Source organism: Melozone crissalis, unplaced genomic scaffold (genome assembly GCF_028551555.1).
Source record: "Melozone crissalis strain CALT ecotype California unplaced genomic scaffold, PUWL_Pcris_2 ptg000018l_1, whole genome shotgun sequence".
Lineage (NCBI taxonomy): Eukaryota > Metazoa > Chordata > Aves > Passeriformes > Passerellidae > Melozone > Melozone crissalis.
This window is the reverse complement of record NW_026535796.1, coordinates 16,464,251-16,481,655: the sequence shown is the minus strand read 5'-3', so window position 1 is coordinate 16,481,655 and position 17,405 is coordinate 16,464,251. Positions and strand designations below refer to the sequence as shown.

General features: G+C 50.6%; 1 protein-coding gene across 1 annotated transcript in view; it reads left to right on the top strand.

The window, feature by feature from the left end:
• Positions 1-788: 788 nt before the first annotated feature.
• The window catches only part of ALX4 (ALX homeobox 4), a 37,292-nt gene continuing 20,675 nt past the window's right edge, over positions 789-17,405 (top strand). Inside the window, exon 1 of the mRNA XM_054276195.1 lies at positions 789-1,179. Within this exon, the coding sequence (XP_054132170.1) occupies positions 789-1,179 (391 nt within the window). The remainder of the gene's footprint in view (positions 1,180-17,405) is intronic.

Sequence of the window (17,405 nt, the reverse complement as noted above, 5' to 3'; positions counted from 1 at the left end):
GCAGCACTGGCAGAGCTGTCGGCCCTGAAGGGGTTAACGGGCAGGGGGAGGCTTAAAGGCAGATAGCTGCGCGGAAAATCCGCATTGCCTTTAATAGAGAGGAGGGGGTCGCAGAGGCGAGGGTCCCCACAGCTGGGGCAGTGAGCAGAGGAGGGACGGAGCGAACAGAGCGTGTCACGACCATTAAATCGTCCCCGGCTCTTCCGCCGACGCGGACGCCGCACTCATCCCTTCGTGGAGTTTATGTCATCTGCTCGATTTTCTGGTTTCTAATCATAAAAATTTTGGGGCCGGTTTGTTTTTCTGGTTTGGTTTATTTTATTTTTTTTAACGCAAAAGATATGACCTCCATCTTCCCTCTGCTTCCACACACCCCCATACACACACACACACTCACACACACCCCTTCCTAGGCCCCCTCCCCTCCACTGTCATCATCTACATATTAATTGGGGGAGAGGTCTCCCTCTCTCTCTCTCTCTTTTTTTTTTTTTTTTTCCTATGTGGTGGGGGGGAAAGCGCAGAGAAGAGCCTCTTTAGAATGTAGTTTAGAGGGAGACACGGAGGGCAAGCGTATATGAGAGAGGGAGGGAGCGAAAGAAAAAGACCCCTTTTACTGTGAGAGAACTTAAGGGGGTTTGGAGATCTGGTCAGCTTTCACAAACATCTGAATCCTCTTAGAGCTCCCCGGCCCAGCTGTGAGTGTGTGTCTATGCGAGAGGGAGAAAGAGTGGCTCCTGGTGCCCCTCCAAGCGCATTAAGGACACTCGGGCCTTTTAATTTTAGGAATGAATGCTGATACTTGTGTTTCTTATTGTGATCCGGCTGCCATGGATTCCTACTACAACGCAGCCTCCCAGGACACAGAAGGCTCCTCGCCTTTTAGGGCATTTCAAGCAAGTGACAAGTTCAGCCCTACTTTCCTGGCCAGCAAAGGACAAGGCTTTGGTGACAGCGGCACTAAGTGCCGGAGCCGCTACAGCCAGCAGGAATGTCAGTCCCTGGATGGCAGCGTGCAGGCTCCCGGCTCCCCGGCCTCCTTTAACAAATACCCTCCGCAGCAGCAGCAGCCGCCGCACCTCTATATGCAGCGAGGCCCCTGCAAAACCCCCCCGGACAGCAACATCAAGCTGCAGGAGAGCAGCGGCCACAACGGAGCCCTGCAGGTCCCCTGTTACGGTGAGTCCTTGGCGTGCGGCGGGGAAGCCCGGCAGGCGAGAGCGGAGAGAGACTCCCGGGCCTGGGAAGCACCTCCCGGGAATGCGGGGCGCGGCTGCCCGGCAGGACGAACCCTCGCGGGGTCAGGGAGACCTTACCCGGCGGCTCCGGGGCTCAGCCCCCTCTCCCCGCAGCGGGGGCCGCCGTGCCCCGCGAGTATCCTCGCTCCCAGCCGGCTCTGGAGCCCGCGATGCCCGCGGGAAGCGCCCTTCCCCCGGGGCCCGCTTAGCCGCGATCTTAATCGCAGTTTGGGCTTGCGGGCGATGCGCTCCCGTTAGCTCTTGTACAACGCGGGGAACTCCGCGGAAACCGGGACCGAGAGAGAAAGAGCGGAGCGCCGGGTGTGCAATGCGCCCTCCGCGGGGACCGTTTTCCGCAGAAAGAATTTCTGGAAAATTTCGCCGAAATCATAATTTTTGCGGTAACAGCCTCTCCTGTCTCTCACTTTCTCCCCTAATTGCCACTCCCCTAATTGATTTCTGCCCGGCTGCAGATAACCCCTCGCATCCCCTCCGCGGGTCATCAGCGGCAATTAAGACACTCCCTCGCGCTGGCGCTCGGCAGTGCAGCCGGGAACGGGGGCGCTTCTCACGCCGTTTCCCACCGTGCCTTTCAAAGGTTTTTTCGGGAGGTTTCCGCTGTATCGGGGCAGTTAGGGAAAAGCAAAACAAACAAACAGCTCCCCCTTAAAACAAACAGAAAAAATTCAACAATGAAACAAATAAACCCGCTAAGTTTTCCTCAAAAGAGAAGGTGGAAATGAAAGCTCTTTCTCTCCCGGTGATCTCTCTGTGGGCAGAGAGGCTGTCACGGCCTAGATTCAGAGCGCGTCTCCGCTGACGGGGTCCTATTCTCGGTGCGTTAGTCCCAAAGGCAAGGACATCTATAGGACTGTGTCTCCAGGGAGACCCTAAGACGGACAGTGACTACGAACTGGGGGCACGGAGGAGGTGGAAGAGGTCCGGGTCAGGCCAGCAATCCCACTTCTAGGCTGCCGCCGTCATTCGAGCACCCTTTGCTCTATTTACCCTTTCCCTCCATCTCTAGACTTAAAAGAGGGTAGAGGAGCCCCACTTACTTCTGCCTGTCTCCCAAACCGCGGCTTGCCAGGTCGCCTTCAGGCGCCACGTCTCGCCCCGGACTTGCAGCTGAGGCGTCCCCGGATCCAGCTCCACAGCCCCAGCTCCCCCACGCACAGGTGACTCCCCTTCACAGACAAGGACATTAGGTCCTCTCCACACAGCCGTGCTGGGGGCCGCAGGCACAGCCCAGCTCAGCTCCTTCCCGCTCCCGGTGGCGCAGCCATCCTCCCGCCGGTGGTGCCTCCTCACCGGGCCGCGCACCGCCTTCAGGGCTCTCTTTGAGGGCTGCTCGCACTCATTTGCTGACCAGAGCTGACCCTCTCTTATGCTCCCTCTCTTCCCCTGCCCTTTCCCCGTGGGCGGACAATCCCCGCCAGCGCCAGGCCCGCTCCGCATCCGCGGAGGCCTTCTGGGGCCAGCCCGGGCTCCGCGGGAAAGGACACTCGGTGGGACCGGGGAGACCTGCGGGGCTGGGGCCTGTGCAGGAGATAACCGCTCCTTGTGGGAATGGGATGGCAGGTCGGTCCCCCGTGCCTTCCCCGCCGCCCCGACATCCTCTCTCTGCTAACCGGCTCTCTTGTCTTGTAGGTTGCAAGGCCCAGGGCGCCCTGTGATGACACATTAGAACCCCCCGGTAGAACGACACGAGTTTATTGCCTTGCTAACCCCGCCGGGGTTCCCCTGATTTATTTTCAAGCGAGGCTCGGGGTTCTCCTTCAGCGGGAGCCCCGCGACGGCGGCGGGTGGCCCGGCCCGGCCCGGCCCGCGCTATTGTGAGCCCCTTGAGATGCGGCTGGGGACGGCGGGCTGTAATGAGAGACACATGGTTCGGCAAGGATAATTAATAGCAATAGCGATAATAATAGTGCTTAATGGCTGAAGGGAGAGACTCGCTAATAACAGACAGATCGGGGTTTCGCAGAGCGACTGCAGCATCCATAGGCGCCTCTTCCCAAACCGCGAGACCACCGCGCCGGGCGCAGGAGCTGTGCCCGAGGAACCCCCTCGGGGGCTGCAGGGACGGGGAAACCTCGGAGTCGGGGCAGATCCCCCGGCGCGGTGAGCCCGGGGAAGCGAAAGCCGCGCTCTCTCTCCGCAGCGGGCACCGGCGCGGTCAGCAGCGCACCCGCGGCGCTCCCGGAGGTGAGGAGAGCTGCGCGGAGAGGTTCGCTCGGGAAGCCGGGGACAGGCGACTGTCCCAGTGCTTCCCGCCGACACCCGCCGCAGCTTCGGCGCTGGCTCTGCCGTGCGCGTTGTGCCGAGGGGAAGGAGCCGCTGGCTCCCCGCGTCCCCTGCTCTGCGGGCCTGAGCAGGATGCTGGGCTGGTGGGCGCCGTGACTGTAAACCCCTCGATTTCAAAAACAACAAAACCCCAAAATAAGAGGAAAGAAACTCCAACCAAGCAAACAGAAACCGAGGCCAGCCAGCAGCAGGCTCTCCTGCCCGGCGATACCCGGGCTGCCGGCTGCCCCCGTGCCCATCCTTGCCGTGGGCCCTTCGCCCGGGCCGGTCCCTCCTGGGGTGCTGCTCCCCTCACGGCGGCCCCGCAGCCCTCGCCCTTCCCCCGGTGGCTGTGGAGGCCCGGGAGAGGCCGGAGCCGAGCGGGCGGAGACCGGCGGGCATGGCGCACACTCCGCTTGCTGCAGGGACAGGGTGTCCCCTCCTTTTTTTAGTTGTTTAATTTCATTTTATTTCTTTAATAAACAAGTCTTTTTGAGTTATAAAAAGCCCGAGCCTGCCATCTATTGCTCTCGGCTTCTATTTCTAGATCTAAGAACTTCCACTGCATTGTACGGATAAATATAGGCCAGGGAGAGCTGCGGCCGTAAATACACGGAGGACACGGACGGCAATGGTCGGAGCGCTTCCAGCCCTGCTTCTGGCAGGGACAGCGGCACCGGCGGCCCTGGCTCTCGGCCGGGCTCCCCGCGGCCCCTCGCAGTGGCGGCTGCCAGCCTGTCCCTATGGGGCTCCCGGCACGGCTCCTTCTCTGCCGATCCCGCTGCCCCTGCCCTGCGACGGGCCGGCAGCCTCGCCCCGCTCACCCCGCGTTCCCTGCCTCCAGCAGGGGTACGAGCTGTTCCACAAACCGGCACGGACAGTGAAAGCCGAATTCCTTAAAAAAAAAAGTCACAGAATGAGAGAATCTTCAAGGTTGGAAGAGACCTTCAATATCATCTAGTCTTGAGAACAGGTTATATATCTTGGCATAGGAGGGCAAAAAGCTTTCGGATGATTTATGTGCTGTAGTAATCTGACTTGCTATTTCTACTGCATGGAGCTGAGTAAGTTATATTTCTTGAAACATATGTATTCACATACCCCTATACACACAGAAATGTATACGTATATTGCTGTCTAGAAATTCCGACTGGAACAAAATCCTTTCGGGAGTGAAGGCCAGCGTGATGGGGATGTTTGCTCAAAGGAAACAGGAGAAAGGAAACGGCTTTCTCTAACGGAGGAAATTCTTTAAGTACCCCGTTATGCAAATAACGACCTTTTTTTTTATTATTTAGCTAGCAAATAAAAAGTGCGGCCGTAAGCGCGTTATTATTAGAAGCACAGAAAGCCACTGCTGTAGGAATCGGAGGCCCGCTGCGTGCTTTTGAAATTGACACTTTTAATGGTTTTCTCCTCCTCCTCGTTCCCCGATGTAACGTAAGCTGCAGGCACGGCAGGAACGAGCTCGCTGGCGGTCCCTGTCCGCCTCCCGCAGGGACCGGCCGCTCGCTGCCGGGGCTCGGGGCTCCCGCAGGGCTCCCCCACCTCGGGGATGCCGCGTCCCCGCTCCGGCATCGGGCCGCTCCGCCAAGGGTCTCCGCAGGAGCGGCTCTGCCAGGAGTGAGGGGGATGGCGGTCCCTGCCCCGAGCCCGCCGAGAGGCCGGGGTGCAGGGGCTTGCGGAGGGGTGTCCCGAACCGCCGCGGCCCTTCGGTCCTGCCTCCCCTTCCCTCTCCCCGCGGCTTTGATCTCGGCTCCCGGCTCCTGCCCGGGCTCCTTCGCCGCGGCCGGGGGGCGGGTGGGGTGCGCGGCCTCCCGGCAGCTCTCTCCGCCGGGCTGGGGATTTGCCGCTGCCCCGCAGCTCTCTCCGCCCGGGTGGGGATTTGCCGCTGCCCCCGCAGCTCTCCCCGCCGGGGTGGGGAGATGCCGCTGCCGGGATCCCCGCGGGGAGCAACACGGGATATAAAGAGGAGAGGTGCGCTGGAGGCAGGCACGAGTGGGGAAGCGGGACAAGGGGAGACGTGATCCAAGCTGACACCAGGGAGCAGGAGCCGGCCGGCGGAGCGGGAGGGCGGGAGGCGAGGCGAGCTCCAGGGAGCAGGGCGGCAGAGCCGGCCCTTCCCTGCCGCTGATGTGGGACCGGCTCCCGGCGAGGCTCGGCCGCCCGCTCCCGGCGTGCTGCTGACGCCGCCCTGGCAATAGCCCTCTCTTTTCCACAATAGGGCCACCAGATCTGCCATTCAAGGGTTCCGGCACCCTCCCAGGGAGGGGAGGGAGCTCTCGCCGGGAGTTTGGCTAAGCCTCTGTTTGAACAGACACTCGGAGGTGCGGGATCTCCTCCGCGGAAACCTGCGGGATTTCCTCAGGCAGACAGACGCGAAGGTAGGGCTCACGTTCCTTGCCCCTAGGGCCGCGCAGGAAGGTTTATTCGCGGCTCTTTCCAAAAGGTGTTTTGCGCTTCTCTTGAATTGGACGGTAGAATTGGTTAGATCTGGCTGGAGCTGTTTACAACACTCATGTGTCAAAGGACCGGGAGACTCCCTCCCCCTGTGTCCCCGCCGCTCCCTCCTCGCAGGAAGATTTCTTTTCGCACTAGAGCTGTTTATTTTCGACTTGTCCGCTGCTGATTGGAATTAACTCCGCTTTAGCCCTACACTTGAGCAGCGCAGGCCTGTAAACCCAGCAGGACTTTACCAGCAACAAGAAGGTGCGGAAAGAGAGAGAAAGAGTCTGAAAACTTTTACTAGTCTTAACTATTTTGATAGAAACACAGAGCGAAGTAGACGAGAAAAATACTGATGTAGAGAGAGATTTGGAGATGCTTATTTGAGTGCGTTTTTTTCCTAAGGGTTTGGTGTAGGAGTCCTATTAACAATATATGCTGATGCCAGATAGCGCAAATGAGCTCTGTGTGTGTTATCTGGAGCTGCAGGCTGTTTATTTTGTGCAGCCTTTTGAGTGTACATTCAGTGTGGTTGCATGACTAACTGGCTGGAGTGATTCACTGGCTGCTTTATGGGTGACTGCTCAAAACAAGTTGTGAATCAAAAGAGATTTCTTTGGCTGTGGTTTCTAGCCTCCCAAGTTAAATGCACCCACGGTTTAAGGGGAGCTAATGTGCAGACTTCAATCCCTCAGACCGGCAGGATTTCTTCATTTTCCAAGCCCTGCGTTCAAAGCCGTGATGAGTTTCCCTTGTAAGAGGGAGGTGATGTCTGAGAGTCTCGGAGCCAAGGTCTGCTGCTAAAGGACATCTCCAGACCTGTCAATTCGGTCACCCTAGTTCCTGGCCCTTTAGCCAGTTTTGCTCCCTGGAGCCCTTAAGATGCTTTATTACTTGTTCAGGGCATTTTTGCAGCTTAGCAATTCTCAAGTTAAAAGTGTGAATATGTCTTGGGGCAGTAAGAAGTTTTTATTCTCATTTTGCAGTTGGAAAAACTGACACTTGGAGTACCCGAGTGGCTTGTGCAAGGTGAAGCTGTGGCCACTCAGTGGCATCAGTGTGACCTTTGCAAGGGCTGTGGCTCAGGCAGAAAGAAGCACTCAGCCGGCTTGAGAAGGAGCCACTGCTAGAGTCAGAAACTCATGGAGTAGAGGTCCCATATGTGATTTTGTAGGGGCTTTAACTTGGGTTTCTTGACAGCCATGTCCTTATTCTGTGCAAAAAGCTGTAAGCGATCGGTGTGTTCTCATATCCTCGGATTTTTCAGTATGTAAAATAGGCTCAACCTGCCAATCCACGTTAATGGTCTAATCTTTAAAAAGTAACTCTTCAGTGCAGGCAACCTATATTGGCCAACACAAGATATGAGTTATGCTTTTCAGAAAATGCTGAGCAATCCCTGCCCCAAAAGTCATATGTTTCTGAGGTACTCCTCCTACACATCTGAAAAAAATCGCATCTCAATTGTTAATCGTGTTGGAAAGCACAGGTCTAACATCTTTATGTAGATACATTTTCAAATGGAAAAAAGAGATAGTTGTGGATTAGGAGAAGCCTGAGTGGTAATGCAGCTGATATAGGACCACTGTGACTTGAGAAACATTTACTAGGAGATGGATGGAAATATTTCATATTAATAAAATGTCAGAGCAATTAATCATAGTTACATGTGTCTCAGCAGCCTCAACTTGTAAAGGGAAGTTCATAAGTAAAGGAGGAAAGCTACTTACATATAATAAATAAATGATCTCCACTTTATTTTCTGTGTAAGTTCAGATGATTCAATGCTATTATACATACTGGTGAATCTGCTTAGCCATATTTTTCATTCATGCTTGTAAATCATCTTCATATTTTGACTGTCACATAAGTAGATACAATGTGAAAGAGCAGTTGTGATCATCATGATAAAGGTCATTTTTTGGTCAAAGAGAGGGACCAATGAGAAATAGGGTAAATTGATGGAGAGAGGAAGGAGAAGAGATGAATGAGGAGAGGCAGGGCAAGAAGAAGAAGAAGAGAAGATATCTTGAATGGGTAATAAGCAGTGACAGACTCAGCATTATTATGGAAGGTGGTCTGCAACAGATTTTATGAGGTATCTAAGTTCATATCTAAGTATGAACCCACTAGTATAAAATTCTTTATAACTCCCTTGAGAATATCTGTGATTCAACATTTTGTAGCTGCTGTCTTCAGGTCCCAGCAGGACTTAGTCATGACAAGTTGGTATATCATGAGCTATGGTCTCTCATCTGCACTGACTGAACACTGTTGCATTATCCAAGTCAGTACTGAATGTCTATTTAAGTCTGTTTGTATCTAATTTTTTTTTAAATGAAGGTGCAGTTCACGTGTTATCCTTTTTACACTTAATCTGCTTATTGGAAACAGATGGTTGAATCAGTATTGTTTCTAAGTATATTATTTATTAGCAAGAACTAATAGGTTCATTAGCTGTAAGGCAGTGGGAGAGCTGGTGGTGCAGCCTGAAAGGTAAGCTGGTTTACTCACCAACAGACTGTGCGCTGCATGCTGAGCCTGGCTGCAAACTCTGTGGGACTTAACATAACAGCCACCTCTATTCAGTGGAAGTCTGAAAAATAACCCTGCAAAACCAGAGGGCAGGGAGTCATCAGCATCAAGGCCCATCAGAGAAGTGCTATCAATGAGGAATGAGAGTACAAATGCTTTGGGCAGACTGGTGTTGAGGGGAAATAAAATAAATTTGTAACACAAAATAACTCCTCAATATAACTCCTATCTGACTGCTGTTCCCCATCTGGGCTCTAGGTGCAAGCACTGCTGCTTAAAAGAAATATCTCGTGTCACATCAGTTCCTCCCTGCAGTGGAAGCAATCCCCCTGGGACTTTGGATAGTGACTGACTGGTTCACTTGGGAGCTGTACATCAGTTTTAGGGTAGGATGCTGCTTCCAAAAAGGGAAATGGGGAACTGTATTCATTCTTTTGATGCAAGAGAGATCAGATAACAAAAGTGCTTGCAGATATCTAATCTATTCAGGAGCAGTGGAAAGTGAAAGAAATTCACACCAAAATTAAATCAAAGCAAACCAAAGTTGCACAGTATGCAAAGGGAAAGAGTGCAATATTAAGAATTTTCCCAGAAAGGGTCAAAACCAATCAGAGAATTACTCTGTTCTGGAACAGTGCTCAGAGAGATCTGAAGCCCCATCTGCAAGACCATGACTCTGCAAGGTGTTGAGAAATGTGTGTGACACAGGCCAGAAGTTGTTTTACAAAACAGGGGAAACAGAAAAATATTGCTCAGCCCAAAACTTAGTATGAGACCTGTGCCACAGCAAGGTTTCTGAAAGAAAGGAAAAGCACTTCAAAAATATATATCACAGGCTCATAGGGGTACCAGTCTGCTGGGCATGGAACTGTTTTCAGGCTGTTGGGTCTGCCAGGTGGGGATGGGTCACCTGAGAGGCTGGTCCTTTCAGTGTGTGTGTGTGCACAAGCCCACAGCATCAGGTTTTTGCTGCCCCAGAGATGCCACTCAAGAATTACTGAGTATTGTCAGTGGGAACATATGGAATATGTCCATTCCCACTGTGAGGCCAGCTGGGAAGGGGAATGGGCAGAGCCTTGCTCTGCAGAGCTTGTTCCCAGAGGGGAGCCCCAGGGCAAACAGTGGGGCAGGGTATGCCCTAGAGCCTGGGCCACAGTGCTGCACTTCATGAGGCAGGGAGACCTTCTGGAGCACCTCGAGGTTCTTTCCCAGCCTCCCCTGGGATGGTGCATGCCCAGACCTCTTCCTGGAGCAAAGTCAGTAGCACAGCTGTGGCAAGGACCCATAGCTGAGAGCTGAGAAGCCCTGCACTATAGACATAACCTGGCTTATCAAGATTTGGTCTGAACCTTCATAAGCAGATTGGAGCCAGATATCACTCTGAGCTAGACAGGACATAGCCAAATGCTAGAAGGCAAGAGGAAGAAGAACCTACCTAGATTGGCAGAGGAGCTGCAGACATTTTGTGTTTCTCACATCTCCAGTGAGGACTTCCAAGATAAATAGCCGATGGACCAGGCAGTTAGACAGAATGTACAGAAGGCCAGAAACACTCCACGAAGCTGTGGGATTTATGGCAGAGCTTACATATTGCATTTCAGCTCTTGAACAGAAGTTGGAAAGCTGCTACTGGAAGAGAGGCAAGCTGGTTGCTTTATATAGGTATGAGCTCTTGTGCTAGAGAAAGGAGTATTTCCATCCAGATCATACCACTTCAAGCTATTAGGAAAAGGGACTTATGAAGGATAGAAAGAAAAGGGGTATTGGCTGCAACATCAAACATGAGCACAGCAGCTCAGTTAACTGTGGGTCTGTTAGCAAGGGGAAATATCCACAGAGAGAGTTGTTATAAATACATGGCTGGTCAGGACAGAGCCTCATAAAAATCATTAAAATCATGAAAGGCCCAAAGTCAGCTCAGGAAAAGTAGGAACCTGTAGCTGTACATGCAAAGTTGCGTGATGCTGGTTTTAAGTTATAGTTGAAGCTATAATAAAGCTTATTTGTGCCTGGGCTTGGATATTAAGCTGGTATCCAGAGAACCCTGCTGTTCCCTTGTGCCCTTAAATTAGTTTGGGTTTGTGGCTGGTTGTCCTGAAAATCCCCTTTTCCTTGGCCTAGGTGGTAAAAATTGGAGTTCTTGGTTGAACAACCTTTTTCTCCATTTGTCAGCAGTCCACCTCAGAGGGTGGGCAATGGGAATAGCCAAGTAGCAGGACAGGGGTTTATCACCTGTGTAATTTACAGGCACCACAGGTGCTCATTCAGGTGTTGAATTTAAAGATGCTGTATAGAAATGTTGTATAGGAGATGGGAAAATAAAACAATGTACAACAAGCACTCTTGAGAGCTCATGATCACCAAAACACTCAGAAAAAGAGGTTCTGATGTTTTGCTGTGATGTCTTGAAGTTGTAAAGTCTTTAGTCATGACATGAGAGAACTGTTTATGAGGAAAATGCAGACAGATAATGGCAAATTACTACAAGGAGGTGTGATGCTTTTCTTGCATGTGTTGTATTTCTAAAGTGGGTCCCCAAAGATGGGGAGAAACCCTACTGCAGTTGGTGATGGATACCAGAGAGGGAGATGATGGGACAGTCCAGCATGGGTCTGAGGGAAGGCAAGGGCTGAGGAAAATGTCCTTGCTGGAAAAAAACGCATGCAGCAGACCAGGCTGCTGGGATCCAGGAAATTGCTGAGCATAGCCAAGGTGGGAGATGAACCAACACTGAGCATACACATCACTGGGGCTGGGACCTGGTCAGTGCTGAATGCACCAGGGCTTTCAGCCTGCGGTGTTTTCCTTCAAAAACATGGCTCATGTGAAAGAAAGAGGTTTGGGCAGTCTGTTGGTGGTGCCTGTCTCTGTGGGCAGGCCCTGAGCTGTCTCTTTGAGTTTCTACACAGTTTTTTGGACCTCATCAGCTGTCCTGGTTAGAGAAGAAAGCCAGCAGGAGCTTTGCTGTGTGATATATTAACCAGAGGGTGCTTGTGTCTTACCATTACTAGATAATATCTGGGATGTGCCTTACTAGGCTCATTTTGGTTTCCACAGTGAATATCTGGAGGTGAAAATGACTTTCATGTTAGCACAAGTCCATCAAACACTGTAGCATGGGTCTGCCATCCCCTGTGTAGAGCAGCCGTCCCTCAGGAGGCCGAGACAGCAGGCCCTGCACCGGCAGCCACGTGTGGTACAGCTGGCATGTCCTGGTGAGGGGTGAGCCCTTCGACAGGAACCAATGATGATTTATAAACAGGCTGTCATGAGCTCCAGGCTGCCAAGCTAAACTGAGCCCAGAGCAAGGTGAACTGCTGAAGAGAGGCATAACATGCACCCTGGGCAAACTCAATGCAGTGCTTCCCCCATGCCAGGGAAGGGAGCACAGATCTGTCAGCCTATGTGGCCTTGCAGGGCACTGATCCTGCTCCTGGAGGCTCAGCTGAAGGTTTGCCAGGATTATAAAAGCTCCACATGCCCCTTGTGAGAAGAGAAAGCTACCCTGGCAGTGAAAGGAGAGCAACCAGGCATTTTCAGGCTGAAGCAGCTTCCATTGAACACAGCTGGGGGTGCCTGTGGGGTCGGAACAGCGCTGACACAAGAGCACACTCACCAAAGACTAGTTCTGCCAGTGCCTTGTTCAAAGGCTTTTTTTTTTGTGCAGATACCTCCCTCAGCAGGGCAGCAACAAAAAACTGAGACTACATCCTTTTTTACCTCCTTCTTCCACAGGGTGCAGGAATGAAAACTCTCCTGTTTCATCCACAGATTAAGTTTGCAAGAGCAGAGTTCATGGAACTAAGAGGGAGTGTTCCTCAAAAAGGCTCCTGGTGTCAAACCAGGTGTGATTTAAAAAAACAAACCCTCGTTTGGCAGCCTTCTCTGCTTTTTGACTCTTTTCAGATGAGCAAAGCAAAAGCCCTCTGGTTGTGGTGGGAAAGCTTGGAATTTAAAGATGAAATGGTTTATAGGAGATGGGAAAATAAAACAATATACGACAAGCGCTCGTGGGAGCTCATTATCACCAAAACACTCAAAAAAGAGGTTCTGATGTTTTGCTGTGATGTCTTAAAGTTGTAAAGTCTTAAGTCAAGCCATGAGAGAGTCAGTTTTGAAGAAAATGCATATAGATGATGTCCAATTACTACAAGGAGGTGTGATGCTATTCTTGCATGTGTTGTATTTCTGAAGTGGTCCCCAAAGATGGGGAGAAGCCATGCAGAGCAGTGTCTCCTGGGGATCTTACTGCAATTCATTGTCATTGATGTTGTTGGGCCTTTTCCTGAGACAGAATCTGCCAGACAATATTTGTTGGTAGCTATGGATTTCTTTAGAAAATGACCTGAAGTTTACCCAAAAAGGAACCAAGAGGCTATGATAGCAACCAAGCTTCTAAGGGCTGAATTTTTCACCATATTTGGGGACCAAGACACAAAGAGCATGGAACAAGGCAGAGGCTTTGATGCCAAAGTATTTAGACAGGTTTGTCAGATGCTAGTAAAGGCAATAGGAGGTATCCAGCATCCTAAAGATAGTAGGGAGGAGAAGCTTGGCTGGTGCTGAGAGGAGGCATTGAGCCAATTGTGTGCCACCTGGCCTGAGATGCCTCCATTTACACTGCCTGCTCTCCCTGTGCCGCTCCTCAAGGCTTGGGTACCTGCCCCGTGTCAGCATCTGAGAGACTTTAGTGTGTTTTGCACAGCACCAAAACCCCATGAGTGTGCAACTGAATCACACTCTAGCCACTCCACTAGAGAGTGACAAAAGGACCAGGATGATCCAGACCTTTGTCTATTCTGTTGGGTTTTAATGACTTTCAGAGTAAAGGGAAAGCACTGTCTGACCCCAGTTGTCCCTTTCAGACATTAGCCAGGAAACATAGCATAGACTTTATGAGAAATTCCTAAATCTAGACTTTGTAAGTTTTGTCTATCTGGACTCTGCAAAAATCAAGTGGAACAACCTAGGTTTTTCTAGAGAAAATCTGATGCAAATATTGTGAATGTTCTCTGATGTATGTTTTTGTGTGTTAATCTGGCTGATTGCACCTCCCACAGAGATGGAAATACTAGGAGCCTGCAGCAGATAAACCATGGTCTGTAGCACTGACCACATACATGCATTAACACGTAAGAGGCCACTGGGTCCTGGCCAAGGAGAAGTTATGAGGGTAACTGAGCGGGTCCTGAAAGCCAAGAACACAGCCAAGGGTGTTGAGTCTGGTAGAAATTAGTTCCCCACTGGGGAAAAACAGGGAATGGCCTCATTTAGCCCACAGATTTTATTAAAACCAAGAACTTTGCTGAGAACTCCTCCTCAGGATTTCAAAGGAAAAGGGAGCAGCAGCTGAAAGCCTGTGGTGGCATCTCAGTGGGAGCAAAGTCAATCCAAGCTCTGTGAAAATGTCCCAATAGGAAAATGTGATATGGGTGTGTAAATAGCTACCCTGGTTGCTCTGGCATTTCCTCCCTGTATGCCTGGCATGAAGCAGGTCCATGGCTCTGTGTTCTTCTGGAAGGAGGCTGAGCAGGGCATGTTTGTGCAGGTATGCCTGACAGAGGTGAGAAAAGCAGTTCCCTTTTGTTCAGTCCTGTGCCAGAAGTATTAACACAGTGGTGTGAGCATGGGCCCTGAGGACTGCCCAAAGCACATCCCAGAGCGTGCCTGGCCCCGTGGCAGGGGAAGGCAGGGGAGCTGGCAGCATGACAGTGATAGCAGTGCAGCACCATGGTAGAGGTGACCTGCTCCTCACCCTATGGTGCCCTGCCCAAAGGATGTCAGACCACCCCTTCTCCAGGCAGGCAGTCCTGCTCCACAGCCTCAGCTCTCCAGTCCCAGATTTCTCCTGGGGCAAAAACCATTAAACAAAAAGAGGGTACACAGGCTTCCAGACTCTCCCTGCCTGGTAATAATCTATGAAGGTTCCTACTGTAGCATCCAAACACCACAGTCCATCAGTTGACAGGAGACGAAGTAATGTTTAATTTTCTGTCTGTTAGATCATGTTCTTGACAAAGTTAAAAACTTATGTAGTCCACAATGCACTGCAGTTTGAAGCAAATTTGACTGTATAGCAGTTTATAAGCCTCAGCTTCATAAACTGCAGGAGATGTCAGTGGGAAGAACAATGTGGCTTAAGCCAAGTCAGGAAGCTGCATCTTTGCTTTGGAAAACAGGGGACAGAAGCAGCAAATACTCAGAGGGTCCCTGATGCCAGGCAAATCTCTCATTACCAGCAGGCACTGCCCAGGGCAGTGCTCCCTTCTTTGGGACGGAGAGTTTCCTCTAGCATTAAAACCTTGGCTCTAAAACCCTGGCTTCTTGGAAGCTACATACCCATAACTGCGTTTGCTGAGGGGGTTTTGGAGTTTGGAGTCCTATTATTTACATCCAACTGTATATTTTCTCCTGAGAGCCCTATAAACCAAATGAATTGCAGAAGAAATCGCACATTCCCACACAGGCGTGTTTTCTCCTCATGAATCCAAAAAACCATGACCCAAATGTACTGTGAGATAGTAAATCTGAGAAGGCAGTGTGTGGGAAGCCTAGCCTGAGATGAGAAGGAAGGAGAAAGCAGCCCACTGCAGCCCCCAGCATCTTTCCATGCAAGCACACTGAGCCTATGAGCTGGAGATGCTTCGGGGAAACAGAGGCCAGCTGGTGCCTAGTGGCCCCACTATTTACAGGAGACCTCAGACACTGGAAACTGAAGTTTTTATCTGTTCTTCCTAAATTTCAACCTTTCCAGACCCTTGCGGACAGGCTTGCTTCTGAAGAGAAAAGAAAGCTGGTGAAAAGGGATCTTGCTCTTATCTAGGAAACTGAAAGAGCACATACCTTTCCAACCAGTGCTTTCCAGGTGTATTGATTCCAGCCCATGTTTTCTGATTGGGTATTTTATTCTCCTCTCTAGGCCATCCTGTCTGCAGACACTCTTTCCATCTGCTTTTAATGCCTCCTGCTGCTTCCCACCCTGCTAGAAAAGGCAGCTTCTAAGCACTGAAGCTCTGCTTGTGGCACTGGCATCATGATGTCTCTAGGCAGAGACTTTCTGAGTTGTGGTCCATGTCAGCACACAGCCACCTTTATGGAGATGAGGTATCTCCCAAAATAAGGAAGCATTTTGGGAGACAGGGAGCAGGAGAGATGAACACCCCATGTGTTTTATTTGCAAATTGTGAGCACTATATGAGTTTTTGAGGTCTGTCTGGGACACAGGATTGTTGTTGGGATGATGATTGTGAGTAATCTTTGGTCAGCAGATTGTGTGTGTGTGGTTGAGCTGGTGCAAGGAGCAGGCAGCTGAAATTGCTTCTGTGGTGGTGAGTGGAAGGTGGACACAAAGGATGAGCCCTTGTTCCCTGGTTGGATGAGCACCTCTGGCAGAAGCAGGTTTCTGGGACAAACATTCCTTTTCACAAGTTCCTAAAGACAATTTCTGTAAATGTTTGCTAATGTTTACTTCACATTTGTAGTCAGTCATGTCAATACGATCCCGTTCTGGAATGCTAACTGGAAGCAAACACAAAAGTGGGCATGAACTCAGCTGTCTAATTTAGGCTGATTTTCATGGTAATTATCCTTCATGTAATCATCCAGTTTGGTTGAGAACTAGTGGTGCTCCAGGAGTTCCTCTCCTTCCAAGAGTCATGATTTTTTTGTTTTCTGTTAGGAAAATGTGTTACCAGAGTCACTGTTGTTTGTGTCTACTGCCTGACACTTCATACCACAATCCTGCATCCAGTTTCTTCTAACTTAATCAAAATTTAACAATCTTGCCTAAAAGCTCCCACAGCAGTTGTTTGCCTCTGGCTGTTTTTATAATACTTTTTTTTTTAAGTTCTTCGAACCAGTTAAGACATTTCCAAGAATGTAAATAAAACTAAGCACATTTTTGTTTTCTCCATGTCAGGAAAAATCCAATGATGACTTTTTTCATAAGTTCTGCCGCACTGTGCTGTGGAGCAAGATCATCAGATTTACAGGGGAGCTGGGCTTTGGGTAGGAAAAGTGCTTTGTGCCTTTCCTCTGAAAGATTATCCAACAACTAGCCACAAGGAGTTGTGGTTTGAACTGTCTCAGTAGTGACACCTTTGATTTTCACACCTAAAGACACTGCAGATTTCTCATGTTTTAGGAAGTGTTTTCAGCCAGGTCTGAACTTACTCTTATTGCAGTGGCCATTTACCCTGGTAGCTGGTCCAGCCTTGCTTGGACCCAGACAATGAAGGGGAGCAAAGGCTGGGATGAGGATAAGGAATTTTGATGTGGCAGAAAATTGTTCTGAAGGAGTGTGCTGGATTGAATGGGGGTTTAGATCTACTTGGCCAGGATGCAAAGGTATTGCATGATTCAGGGCATCTGAGAGGCACAGGACCTTCACCTCCAGGCTGCAAAAATATTAGACAGTGCTAAGTACCTTTTAAAACTCAGGCTTAGATAAAATGTGTGTTGTGTTCTCTGTCTCACTTTGCCATCCACACAACACAAGAAATAGCAGTGCCTCAGCTCTCGGGGCTTGCTGTGACTCGGGCACCACTGTGGGACTCTCTGGCACAGTTCTGTGGATGCTGTGGGGAGCCAAGGTGACACTGCTGAACAGGGTGTGGGTGCCAGGCAGTAAATAATGATCACCTTCCAACACTGGATGATGATGAGAAAACAGAGAAGTGTTCACCATAGAGAGGGGTGCAGTGTCTGTGATCCAAAGACCCAGAAAGCAAGAAGTGTTTAGCTGGAGAGTATGTGCAGGATGGGCAGTCACTGTGAGGATGCAGCTCACCAGGCACAGTCTGGGAAAATAACTGACTCTCAGAGATGGAGTAGAAAGTAAAGGTCAAATGCTCTCGGCTCAAGCAAACCTACTTCTGGGTTTTTTTGGTTGTTTTGGGTTTTTTT